Genomic DNA, 13,935 nt, shown 5'->3' on the forward strand with positions numbered 1-13,935 from the left:
GCGGTGTACTACATACTTAAGTTTCTCCTCACAACAACTCTGTGAAGTAGGTTAGAGGTGACTGGCCCAGAGTCACACCCAGCAAGTCTCATGGCTGAATGGGGATTTGAACTCGGCTCTCCAGCACTCTAACCACTAGTCTACGTTGGGCATTTCCAACCATGCCATCACGATGGAGCTTTTCGACAGTGTGGGAAGGCCAGTTTGCATACTGTTTTATAGTTCTGTAGAATGCATTTTATGTCCACAAGATATGCCCTGTGTTGCCGCATATAATGTATATGCATGTATGCTTCCTTATGTCTACACGTAAGAAATGGTGGGAAATTGTGTTGGCGTTAACATGTGATGGGGCCATTCTTAAACATCCTGCTGAATGTATACCCTTGGGTGTCGGGTGGAGAGCGCTAAGGATTGCAAGCGTGGTGAACTTCCAGCTTGGCAAGCAAATTTCCAAAGTCACCCTGGGTTTCCAGTCTCAAGATGGAAGGCACTTTAACTCTGAGCTACATATGTAAGAAGAAAAGAAAGTTGTGGAAGTGTTTGCGTCTCCTTCCCCAAGGATGCAGCACAGATTACTGTTGAAGTGCCAGCACTTACTAGTTTGTGTCCATTGTATAGATAAACCGAAACCTTGCGGTGCTGGCATCATAAATCAGTTAATTTGGCATTTGCCCTCAGAAACAGGAATAAAATATCATTGAGCATTTGCTAGAGTTTGACAGCATATTGGTGCCACGGCGCAGCAGTGGTAACTAATAGAAACTTAGGTTCTGTAAATGTGTTAATCTTCACTGCATATTTCTTGGTGTGTGCATATGTGTGTGCTAGAAGTTGAACTTGCAAGATTTGTATCTGTGCCATTTTAAAAAAATGTTACTGAGGGAGAAAAGATAAGCAAATAATGTGAGATGCAATTTAATTTTTAAAAAAATATTAGCCTTTTTATATGTAAGGAGGTGTTAACAAATTCCAGATGCAAAAAACAAGAAAGGATAATAGGTTACTGGGATACATTTAATCATATCCAGACTTAAGAATTTTGTATAACTTTGTGAAAACTCACTGCAAAGACATTTTAATACAATTCAGTCCACTGAAATGTTTTGTTTTGTGCATCCTGTTCTGTGAAGTCCAAATGTCTAAAACTGTCTATATTAAATATAAATAGAAAGAGAAGTTATTCAAATATTGTTTTGTTTCAAAACCAAGATCTCCAAAATAGGAATTCTTATGGCAGAGATTAGTGTGTGTTATGCATCTGGCACAAAGAAATGGTACGCAATCAGTTGCATTTAGAAAGTTTATGGTAGATGGAAGTGGCTTTGCATATTGTAGAAGAAAATCAGTTTCTGTAGTGTTCATGTTCTTCAAGGAACCTCTTCAGGCAGAATATTTTCTGGATTTGAAGGAGGAGGAATTTTGTACCACTCTGTAGTCAGGATTTTGCTTTTCATTCATTAACCATGTTAGATAATAATATTAAAAGGTAGCACTAGGATATCTGTAGTATATCTTTATAATGTTATCTGTTTATGTGCTGTACTGCCTCCATTGGATATTTTTGTTTTTTGATTTTACTCTGGCTTCTATTTCCCTGAAAACCTTTGCCGCCTTGAAACCTGTAATATCCGATTAATTGACTTTTTAAAATATAACTTACATAAGTTTGACTGTTACAAATTCATTATCTTTAGAGCACTCCTTGCTATCTTAAATTGTATTTAAGATATGACAATTTAAACTCAAGATAATGCCTGGTTTGCTTTAACTAGGAATTCCTTTCAGGATCCCATTGAAATCTATAAAGCGGAAATTATTGATCCATAATTAGGAGCCCTTTCCCTCTAAACAGAAATTCCAGTTCTGTGGCAATTGATTTAAAATGATTTCAATATAGTTTGAATCTGTAATCCTTCTGGTGCATAAAAATTGATTGAGCTTTTTTGTACTTTTTAAAATGAAGTAATAACTTCTCTATTGGACTGTCTTGCATAGTTGCTTCCTCTTTTAACTTCTCACTTTTAATCTTCAAAATGGATTGTGTTTAAAGAGATGATGACATAAGAGAATGGGTGTAATATTTGCAGTGCTTCTTAGTTAATTTTTTTTGGACAAGCAGTTCCATAATGGAGGTGACAAGTGCAAGTAATTCTGAAAAATCACTTGTATAAAATCATATTAATGCTAATGTAATTTTGTATGAGACGATTCATTGTTGTCCTTAACACAGAATCCTAGATGTTGTTGGACCAACAGCCTTTAGCCATTGTGCCTGGGATTCTGGAAGTTGTAGTGGATCTACAACTACAAAATTTGGGGACCCCTGTGTTATAACAGATGATGGGAAGAGAGAGAGAAGTGAAAAGAGGGTTGTGAGTGTAAAATTATCCAATTTCTTTTGTATTTCTGGAATTCATGGTAGTGAGATTTTGTCTAATTTGCTTATCCACTGAAAGACTGGCTGAATGAATTGTGTACAGATTGTCCTTTCTTCCCCCGTAAACTTAATCTTTGGTTTTATGGATTGTTTCAGTGCCTTTATTTTATGTTTTATTTGTGTCTCAACAGTTGGGCAACACATGGGGGGAGGAAAGCAACAAAGAGGACCTTTTCAAGGTGTTCGTGTGAAAAACTCTGTGAAAGAGCTGTTGTTGCACATTAGAAACAGCAAACAGATATCTTTGGATCATGGTGGAGCAGAAGAATTAAAGGTGAGAATAGCCCCCGCCCTGATCTATGTTTCATTCAGAATAATAAATGGCTTTGTTTTTTCTAGTGTGCTACTTCATATAGTACATTATTAATGTATGGGATTCATTATTGCAAGATGTCGCCACTAGCTCTCTTGTCTTTGGATTTTGTTTTTGTTGTTGAATCTAGGTTTGTCAATGTGCATTAGCCGTGATATCTAAAAAGGAAACCTTCTTAATTGGAAGGTCTATACCTCTGACTGTCTGATACTGGGAACACCTTTGTGCCCTGCTTTTGCACTCACACGAGGCATCTGGCAGTGGTGGTGGTCGAATGTTCTGCTAGACAGCTCTTGTCTGATCTAAACAAGCAAGTTGTTTATTCATAAATTGCATTCTATGTTAAAGTGAAGGGCACTGACTCTTAGTATGGGGTAGGGTAGAATACAGCTGGAAAGAAAATAGGAAGTGTTTCCCTAAACAGTTTGAACAGGCATATCTGGCTGCCTGTAGCTACAGAACAGTTTCATTGTTTAGGACTCTGTGCTGTCATGGCAATTCTATGCATTGTCTTAAGCATTTACCTGCTAGTACTGCAGATTTTGAGATTAGCAGACTGTACAAATGAGTCCCTAAACATATTTCTAGCATTTCTCTAATTCCATGATATTTACTTGCAAATAATTAGTTGTGCATGTGAGAAATAAATATGATTTATCTAGAAATATTTATTTCTCTTAAGTTAGTGCAGACTTATATTTAGGAACCTGAAAATGCAAAATCCACATTGATATAGCTGAGTAATAAACCAAAGCAACGCCTTTGGAAAACGAAAGAACTAACTAACAGTATGGATCTTTTTAATGAAGTTACTCAAATGCATGTGAACCTTTCAGTCTACTCTTATTTACACTGCTGGAGGCTTGACTGTAAACGTTATTTTCCTGCCAAGTTTATGGAACTTTGATTTTTATCATTCAGCTTCCCCACACGCACACTATTTGCTGTTCATTGAAATGGAAGTAACAGAGCAGTAGAAAATAGGACAGACGGGAAATCTGTTTGCTTGTTTTTGTTTAGATAAAGCAGAATAAATGGCCTTTGTAGAAGGCCCAGTAGACATTTTAAATGATTAAAATGATAATAGAGTTGAAGCAAATAGATTTCTCTAGAAAAGAGCTCCTAAAAGCCTATAGACTGAAATCTAATGCTAAACATAGTTGTGTGCTAAATTAGCATTTTTTAAAAAGAAAGTGGCTGTTATCTCTTAGAGCTGATTTAAGGAACAGAGCAAATGCTTTTATGCTAAGGAACAGAGCAAATGTATGAATAATTTCAACTTTTTTTTAAAAACAGGGACAGGAAGAACTAATGAATTATGACCCATACACAGGTACAGTATTATTCTTAGTCATCTAAAGTAAATATTGAATGTTAGTATTTAGAGTATTTTAAAAGCAAAATGCAGGGGAAATTCAGCATTTACTTTCTTTCTTTCAATAGAGCTGAAGAACATGTTAACTCATGGTAGGAAAAGAAAAGCCCATGAGTCTCATTCCGATGGCTCCTGTTACAAAAGAGCAGCTACTTTCCAACCTCACCTCTTGGTAGGTATTTTTATATTCATTGCTCATATTAAAATCTGTTTTCCACTTGCCTTATGTGACAGGATGTGTTCAGCTCATTGTAAAAATGTGTGTGCTCTGTCTTGCAGACACCTCCACAGACACCAACATCGATGGAAAACTTGGAGGATGCCCATATAAGTGAGCCTAGACAAGACAGCAGTTGTGACATGCTGCAGAACATTATCAATATTAAGAACGAATCAAGTCCTGTTTCTTTAAACACAGTTCAAGTTAGCTGGCTTCACACCATGGCTAATCCTAACTCACCAGGGGAACAGTATCAAGAGATTGCTGGAGCACAGGCTTTCTCACCCCCTCAGAAGTACCAGGCATTTCAAGCAAGCAGTCCCTCCTCACAAATGCTGGAACCACCCCCAAATTATCAGTTTTCTCCCACTCAGCCTCAGGACTTGTCACAACATTACAGCCAGAATTCACTAATGGAATACAGGCCACAGTCTGCAAGCAGCCAGTCCTCTGACTATCAACACAATGTTTTTGACAGCCAAGAACTGCAGTACTGCCATACTAAAAGTTTTGCTTCTCTCTTAAGTGACTCAGAAGTGCGGGACAACATCTCAAGCCCCCTCTCCCATTCTCTGCCTGTTGGCCATCAGCAAACCAATGTCCGCAGTCACCCTCAGACATTCAGTCTGCCACAAAATAATATCTGCACTGGTCTTGAAGAGCATGGCCTACCACTGGCTACTTCAAATAGGTCTGTGCAGCATCAGGATATTGCCAGGAATACAGCACAGTTGGGAAAATCATTCTTCCAGTGGCAAGTGGAACAGGAGGAAAACAAACTGGCCAATATTTCTCAAGATCAAATCCTTGCCAAAGACTCTGATGGTGACACGTGAGTATTGTCCACATTTACTGCTACTAAAATGAATTTTATGTCCTTGCCTAATAAGATACCTTTCTGATTTCTAACATATGCCTCATAAAAATACCATACCTTCTGTTCAGTGAAAAACACAGTACTGAATTAAAATTAGATGCCATGTAGACTTATTTGACTGCACTGCTAAATATGATGACAAAATGGAATAGTATATTAGATAATTATATGTAGTAGCCCCTGCACCCTGCAAATTTTCTGGGTTGTGTGTGTATGGTGAGGGGTGGTGGTGTTTGTTTGTTCTGCATTTCCATAAAGGAAACTGTCTTCAAATATAATTTTATAATAATAAATAATAACAATAACAATAATAAATAAATAAATAAACACAATACGTATTCCTCTCAGGTTTCTCCACATTGCAGTTGCCCAGGGACGACGGGCTGTTTCCTATGTGTTGGCAAGAAAGATGGCAGCCCTGCACATGCTGGATATTAAAGAACACAATGGCCAGGTAATGTTTCTGCTTCGTGCCCTTATGCACATTTCCAGGATTTACACACAACATCCTGGAGTACTTGTTAATATTAACCTTGAAGGTTAGCATGCAGGCTAATATATAACTTTGAGCTATGGCAGAAGTCCACAGGTTAAGCTGAATCCCCTAAAGAGATGCACTCTGGCATGGTTCTGCCTGATTAGAAGGATCCATAGACAGTTTATTATAGTTGGGTGACTTTTTATTGCTATTTCCTGGCAAGAGTTCAGTAACTGATCCATCTGCTTCTTATTATTCCAGAGTGCCTTACAGGTGGCTGTGGCTGCAAATCAGCATCTCATTGTCCAGGACCTGGTGAGCCTTGGGGCACAAGTGAATACTACTGACTGCTGGGGTAGGACACCATTGCATGTGTGTGCTGAAAAGGGGCATGCGCAAGTCCTTCAGGTGAGGGTTATGAGCAAATTCTTAAAATGTTTCCTTTTCCTTTCTCCCAACATCTTGTGGCATATGCTGAAACTGGGTGCTGTACAGTACAGGTCCAAAATACAATACCTTGCTTTAAGGTTACCTACAGTACTTGGGACTGAAGTGACAAATAGTGCCATATCAATTCAGGGAGTGGTATGCCAATTTGAGTTACGACCCAAAGCCTAGTCACTCCTGCTCCACTTGCATGTGGGCAGCCAGTTTCTCCTCATCCCTCCCTACCAGCAGGAAGGGCATATCTGGACACCTAGTGACTGGGTGAGTGGTGACTTTAAGTGCAGTCTTATAGAATTTTGTAGCAGTTCTATCCCCAACTCCAGGCAAGGGCACTGAGCAAGAAAGAACACTTAAATGATTAAGTTCTAGGCTCTCTTACTGGAAACATTGGGGGCAATTCTCACAGTCACCCTGGGCAGGAAGGGAAGGTGCAGGGGGAAGGCTGCTTTCCACTTGGCTCCCCCCCCCCAGGTGATTGGTGCGCCTCCCGTGCACCCACACACTCCATGAAGCATGGAGCAGCGCAGAGGGATCTGGGGCTGGAACTTGTCCTGGCCTCCAGGCATCCCTCAGTGCATTGGGGATTCCCCCCCTCAGATGGGCTCTCTATGCGCCCTTCTCTGTGACTCCTTGTGTTGCACGCAGCCTGAGGAATCTCACAATTCCCGGTAGCCAGGCTAAGAGTGCAAGAGCACCCTTAACTTTGGCTAAAAGCGGGTTAGGTGGGAGGGGAGCAGGGGGATCCACGAAGATCCCGCCGCTTCTCACGACCAGCCTAACGCTGCTTGGGGCAGCCTAGGCTGGGTTAGGCTGGCTGTGAGAAAAGCCTCACTTTGTCACGTGTCACACCCCTATAAAAGCAGCACAAAGTCTCTTCATACTGGGGTGTGGGGAAGCGTGTTTCCCAATTCGTCTTGGTTCTAATACGCTGCAGGGCTTTGGACAGGTTAGAAGGCATTGCCCAGATTTTAACAAAATAGTAGTTTTATTAAGTGAATAATCTTGATATAGTCTGAAAAACTATTAACTTTCAGTTACTGTTGTGTATGTTTGGGTGGCATTAATGTCTGCTTTCACTTTACTTGTGCAGGCAATCCAGAAAGGAGCCGTTGTAAGCAATCAGTATGTGGACTTGGAGGCAACCAACTATGATGGTAAATGGGCTAATTGTCCTTCATTCTGTGTTAGGTTAGACAGAAGGCTGTAAATAAAGCACACATAAATTTTTGTTGCTGCCTCTTAGGCACCTGTATTTGGCATGCCATGTAGTAGAAATGACTTACTATTGTTATCACATATATTTTAACATAGAAAAAATTAAAGGTATATTTGAAGCAGTGTATGGTGGGAAAGTGAATCTCATGAAATGATGACTACCCTCTAGTTCACTGAGTTATAAATGGGGTCCTGATCTTCTGTGTTGGAAATTCAGGATAGCTGAACATCGGGCTCACAGAATTATTGTTTTATGTAACATTAGTCATAGCAACCTGTGTGCCGTTGGCAAGAGAGCAAATGACAAAAAACAGAAAATAATAACTATTAACTTAAACTACTGAGAACTTCTATTCTGCTATGGGTTTGGCAGCGGTATCTAGATGGATCAGAGCTGTATTTTTGTTAGAGGGTCTACACATGCAAAAATCTGTCAAAAAACAAAAGCTTAGGTTGTTAAAGGAACCGATGCTTAATTTTTCATCTTTGAATTGCCAAACATAAACATTAGTTCTTGCTCTGCAACACATACAGATATCTTATAAGGTTTTAAGATTATAAGATTAAAAATCTTATAGGAGTATGTATTGCAAACAAAAAGCAGCTGAAACCTGGATGTTAGTATCGAGATGACTAATGTTGAGTCATTCAGTCTCTGGAGGAGGCAGTCAGTCCAAACAAATTGGGTTTTCTTTGTTTTCTGACTGCTATGTTTCATTTCAAGGTTTAACATCTCTGCACTGTGCAGTAGTGATCCACAATGCTGTGGTACATGACCTGCAGAGCCAGCACTCACACCACACTCCTGAGGTTCAGGAGCTTCGGTTGAAAAGCAAGAAGTTAGCTGACACCATCAAATTTCTGATCCAGATGGGGGCCTCTGTGGAAGCCAGAGTGAGTAACACCCAGGAGAACTGTGAACGTAGATTCACGCCAGTGTCTGACAGATGTTTCCTATACTGCTTTTTCACAGCTATCTGTAGATGCAGGGGTTGCTTACACAGTGACCGATTTGTGGGGGGAAATAACATGCAAGGTGGTAGCACACTCTTATTGATGGGGATGAGGATGCTCCAAGTTCCTGGGTACATAGAACTGTCTGCACATGAAATCTGTTTTAACACTTTGCGCATTTCTTCATCTCTTAGTATGTGCAGTAGATTTGCTGTAAAGCTGAAGGGGAAACTTCATTAGCTTAGTCCTGAATAGACAATTTATGTTGTTAATTTGCTTGTAATGTCATTTACAAAGACTTTCAGTTCATGGAAAGAGCTAGCACAAGCAGAGCTGTATATTTGGATACAACCCAAGTTGTGTAATGTAGAATAAATATGTTGAAGTATTCTAGTCTTCAAAGTTTATTGAACCCTGGATCTTCCACTTGCCATCTTTTCCAACTCAGGCATGTTTTGGGCCAAATCTATAGTTAAGAATGGATATTGCGATTCTCTGTAATATATTTATTTGCACATATCCACATGTGATTCCTCTACTATATGTCATATCTTTTTTTCTGACTTGAATTTAATGTGGTTACATTCTTAAGGCTGTAGTTCTAAGGATACTTACTTGGAAGTAAATCACACTGTAATCAGTGGAACTTACTTTAGAGTAAACTTACTTAGAATTGACTGCAAGTCCCTCTAATTCCAATAGGCCAGCCATGGCTGACTCTTGCTGGACTGTGCAAACAAATGTACCAGTGGATTACATGGGATACTCCCTTGGGTATCATAGTATGAATTATCTTTGCTTTAATTAGTTGAGCACCTTTGTAGTTGAATAGATACCATTTTTGCACATGGATGGATCTAGGTTTAAAACTTCAAATCCCACCCCATCTCATCTTCAAATTACTACAAATTGTTGTCTCTTAGGCTCATCTTCTCTCTGTAGACTGGAAATAATAGTGCCCTGCTTTTACAATTGAGAGAATAAGCAAGATAAATCAAATCATTGATAACACAATGTGGTTTCATGTGTGTGTTCTTGCATTGTGCAACATTAGTTGACTTTTTTTTCTCCCATAGGATCGTAAAAGTGGCCGCTCAGCCCTTCACTTTGCAGCCGAAGAAGCAAATGTGGAACTCCTTCGTCTGTTCTTAGAGCTTCCCACCTGCCTTTCTTTCATCAATGCAAAGGTATGTGAACATTGAGACAAGGGGTAATAGTATAAAACAGTGTGTCTTGTTCACCATGTGCCTACTTGCAGGCATAAATCACCCTGCCCTGTTTGTTTCTTTGAAATTAATGGTGTTTCTTTCTTGACTCAACCAGGCTTACAATGGCAATACAGCACTCCATGTAGCTTCCAGCTTGCAGCATCGGGTGACTCAGTTGGATGCAGTTCGTTTGTTGATGCGAAAAGGAGCTGATCCAAGTGCCAGGAACTTGGAGAATGAGCAGCCAGTTCACCTAGTTCCTGATGGCCCTGTAGGTGTTGAGGTAAGAAACCTAAAAATGTTGAGCTTCTTGTCTTGAAGTGGATTGTGTGGAAATTTCGTACTTTCTCCCCTTTATTCTTTCTACAGTAGAGATAATACAGACATGCTTTCATATTCCTAGGAAGTTATCTTCGCAAAACCAACTAGCAATTCTAATATTACTGCCTGTTTTTCACTTTTTTTAAAAAATTGCATATGAAGTTTTGCAGAGTTCTGAACCTACTTTTAATGAAATTAAGGTTTAGGAAGGCAGTAGGGAAATTCTCTCTATATTTCTTGCATGGATATTCTTATAAAAATATAAGAATGATTTCATGTAGGTAATTGGATATCCTTAGTTTTGAAATTTGGGCTCCTTTATAAAAGAACACTCGCTTTTAAAGTTTAGGGGAATCCTCTTTAATTACTGGAATTCTATTGGTTATTCCCTTGAATGATTAGTTCAAGAGGTTCTGTACATGCAAATTCTCAAGTTACAGAATATGGATAATTTAACAAATCCCAATAATCTAGATTTTCAGTAACTAAAAATGGACTATGAAGTTTCATCATCATGCATTTGGACACTATATCACAGTAAAACTACTGATGTATTTCGTTTTAAAGTCCTGTATCACACATTTACATGAATAATACTCTCAAATAGTTGGAATTCCTTCATTGTCCCACTTCCTTAAGAGGTTGTGGGCACCTAAGTTTCCTAAGTATTGTCACGCAGGTGTGATTACACAATGTTAAATGTTAGCACAAAGGCACCCTTGCACAATACCACAGGTGTTGCTTCAGATGTTTGCATTACTCTGCTTATCGTGTCAGTCACTGAGTTCAATGCAATTTATTTCTTAGTAGGTATGCTTAGGATTGCAGCACCAGTTTATAATGTCAGAATGAATGGGGACTGACACCTTGTTGCTTCTCTTTCGTTCTTCAGATAAGACGTATCCTAAAAGGGAAGACGGTTCAGCAGAGATCATCTGTCTATTAAGCTCCATGAGTACAAATGACTTACACTCGCTGTCAGTTAGGCAGCCCTGATGTAACTGTAAATAGACCATTTGTCCAGTGGAGGCAAATGTTAGTTGTTTCTATGAAACAAAAATATTTTGTTCACTATTATATAGTGGGTTAATTACAATTCTTCTGAACAGATGGGCATGTTTCATACCCAGGTATTCTGGATCTTCGGCTGAACTGCTCCATTTAGCAGTTACAAGAAATAACTGACTTACAATAGTAGGCCTAACAAATCTCAAGCAAGAACAACTGTTATTACCTTTAAGAAAGAAATGTTAAAACACTTTAGAGCTGTTGTTTATAGTATGAAACATAAGCTTCTTAATAATACTAACACGATGTTTTACTGGTAGTTTATATAATCATTTTAGGGGGGAAGGTTATGTAATATGATGTATTGGTTACTTGGAGAGGAGAGCTGGTCTTGTGGTAGCAACCATGACTTGTCCCCCTAGCTAAGCAGGGTCTGCCCTGGTTGCATATGAATGGGAGACTTGATGTGTGAGCAGCACTGTAAGATATTCCCCTCGCGATGAAGCCGCTCTGGGAAGAGCAGAAGGTTTCAAGTTCCCTCCCTGACTTCTCCAAGATAGGGCTGAGAGAGAGTCCTGCCTGCAACCTTGGAGAAGCCACTGCCAGTCTGTGAAGACAATACTGAGCTAGATAGACCAATGGCCTGACTCAGTATATGGCAGCTTCCTATGTTCCTACTTTTTGTAGTTAATTTAAGAAGTAAATTTTGTAGTTTAAGAAGTTATGTAGAATTCTGTTAGGTTTATAGTGCCACTTATGTGTGTGCTTGTGTTGAAATGGACTGATATTTGAGGTGCATATTTACCAAAATGGTTTAGGGAAGGGACCACTGAGGAGGGCCATAGCTCAATGGTAAAGCATGTACTTTGGAGGCAGAAGATTCCAGGTTCAGTTTGTCTAGGGGGTCTGGCAAAAGATCTGTATCTGAAATCCTGGAGAGCTGCTGCCAGTCGTTACAGACAATAATAATTCTGATTCTGCATAAGACAACTTCAGGGGGACAGGTTTCCTCTGATGTGTTTTCATTGGCCACAGTAGTAGTATATGAAAACTGATACAAAGACTTTAGATTTGTAACTAAATCTCTTTAAAGTTACTCAAGTTATTTCTTTTGCTGGCTGTTGGAATAAATTGGATGTTTAGAACCAATAAATAGACTTTTCACATATTTTTAATTGTCTTCCCTCCCCATGCTTCAGTGAGTATAAATTAGCATGTTCCCAGTTTAGTAGAATTCTTTAAAGATTGGTCAGGGTTATCTTCCTTTGTGTATTTAGGAGATGTTTTAGTTTAGAAAAAAGGATGACTTGGGGAGGGGGGACATGAATCAGAGTAGGGAATTACTCATGTTGTGGATAAAGAAATATTTTTCTCCATCTCTCATAATCCTAAAACTTGGATTCACCAAATGAATGGCATTGATTGACAGTAGATTCAGGACAGACAAAAGAAGATCCTTTATATAGTGCATAGGGAACTGACAATTCCCTATGCAAGAAATTCACTGACACAAGATGTGGTGATGGCCACAGAGTTAAATGGCTTTAAAAGGGGATTAGGCAAACGCACAGAGGCATTGTTAGAGATGGAAACTCCATGTTCACAGTGACTGACATCATGCACAGCATTATGTCTGCAATGCTGCGCCCTGTGGCAGCCTCAGTCTCCTAAAGCAGCTCAGAAGCTGTTCAGAATCAGCAGTTATGTAAGCAGTGCTACAGCAGTTTCTCCAATCCATGACAATGGATATAGCGCTGTTCGCCCATCTGCAGTTTCTGAACAGCATTGGGGCTGCCATAGCAGACCGCAGCAGTCCTTGGGCGGAGCACTGCGGCAACGTCTGCTGCACATCATGTCAGCCAACATACCTTAGAATGCCAGTTACTGCAAACAGGCAGTGGGCTAGAGGCTGCTGCCTAAATGCCACCCTTTGGGGGTTTCTCAGGAGCATTTGACTAGCCACCGTTGGGAAGAGGATGCTGGACAGTCGACCTTATGTTTATGCTGAAATTGTTTCTTTATTCATGAATTGAGAAAAACACTTGTTAGGGCTTTGCAAAAAGTTATATGGGCTATGCAAATATTTAGTTATATGGCATTTTTACCTTATAGGTATAGTAGGCAGTCAAGTATTAAAATTTTAAGAATATAGTAGCTTTTTGGCCCAATTTTTATTTGTACTTCAAAGAATGTAAATAAAATGTATTAAAGAATTTCTTGTAGTAATTGCTTGCAGGATTATACAGCTTGTTTCTATGTGTAATCTCACTGAATATGACCATTTCCTGAATGGCTGTTCTGCATTCCATAATCTTTGCCATAGTTAATTGGATCATATTGTTTGATGAAAGTATGTCTTGTAGACAAAGTAATTGGAGAAATTGTACCTCCAAATATTAAAGCAGTGCTTATTGTTATAATGTCGAATATACCATTTGAATAAACCTGTATAAATTGATATATTGTACCTTGTGGTCTGACTGATTTCTTGTCTGATTATTTTGCTGGTGTTTGGGCCTTCTGTAAGCTCTCGAGTCCATGATTCTGACTATTTTCATTTAATGTTGTACAAAGAACTTATCTTATTCCAAGCGATAACTAGGGACCTCTGTATTCTCATGTTAGACCATGAAATGAAAGCACAGAAGTTGGAACTCCTGCAGAATTCAGTAACTTGAGAAGCTTGCTTTTTAAAAACAAAACAAAACACACACCTCTACCTGTATAGGACTGCTGAAAAGACTCCATGGCATGCCAGCTGGAGGCAGGCAGTGGGCATTGTAGGGGCTGGTCTTCCTAGCAGTACGCGTGCCACTCAAAATAATTCCACATAGCACTTTTGGCACCTGTGCCATAGGCTGATGACTCCTCAGGTTTCACTACCAGAAGCACTTTGACATTATCTTGGAAATCTCAGTTAAGGAAGTCCAGAATAAAAAGTCAGGTTACCATGTGCATTTGTTTGCCACCTTTTTGTTGTGAGTATAGCAAGTTATGAAAGCAATCCAGATATTGTGGAGTGGGAAGAGGGTAATCAGTCTTATGTTCTGGTCTCTCCTGTTCAGAAATGGCAAATCTG

At 39.4% G+C, this 13,935-nt stretch overlaps 1 protein-coding gene across 2 annotated transcripts in view; it reads left to right on the forward strand.

The window, feature by feature from the left end:
* Positions 1-13,323, forward strand: part of NFKBIZ (NFKB inhibitor zeta) — a 33,272-nt gene extending 19,949 nt beyond the window's left edge. For both annotated transcript variants that reach the window (XM_053312838.1, XM_053312837.1), the window contains exons 2-12: positions 2,572-2,714; positions 4,050-4,086; positions 4,197-4,300; positions 4,408-5,180; positions 5,574-5,679; positions 5,965-6,111; positions 7,241-7,304; positions 8,090-8,259; positions 9,396-9,506; positions 9,643-9,810; positions 10,741-13,323. In XM_053312838.1, the coding sequence (XP_053168813.1) occupies positions 2,583-2,714; positions 4,050-4,086; positions 4,197-4,300; positions 4,408-5,180; positions 5,574-5,679; positions 5,965-6,111; positions 7,241-7,304; positions 8,090-8,259; positions 9,396-9,506; positions 9,643-9,810; positions 10,741-10,794 (1,866 nt within the window). In that variant the 5' untranslated portion in view covers positions 2,572-2,582 and the 3' untranslated portion in view covers positions 10,795-13,323. The remainder of the gene's footprint in view (positions 1-2,571; positions 2,715-4,049; positions 4,087-4,196; positions 4,301-4,407; positions 5,181-5,573; positions 5,680-5,964; positions 6,112-7,240; positions 7,305-8,089; positions 8,260-9,395; positions 9,507-9,642; positions 9,811-10,740) is intronic.
* Positions 13,324-13,935: the final 612 nt, after the last annotated feature.

This window comes from Hemicordylus capensis, chromosome 3, assembly GCF_027244095.1.
Source record: "Hemicordylus capensis ecotype Gifberg chromosome 3, rHemCap1.1.pri, whole genome shotgun sequence".
Classification (NCBI taxonomy): Eukaryota; Metazoa; Chordata; class Lepidosauria; order Squamata; family Cordylidae; genus Hemicordylus; species Hemicordylus capensis.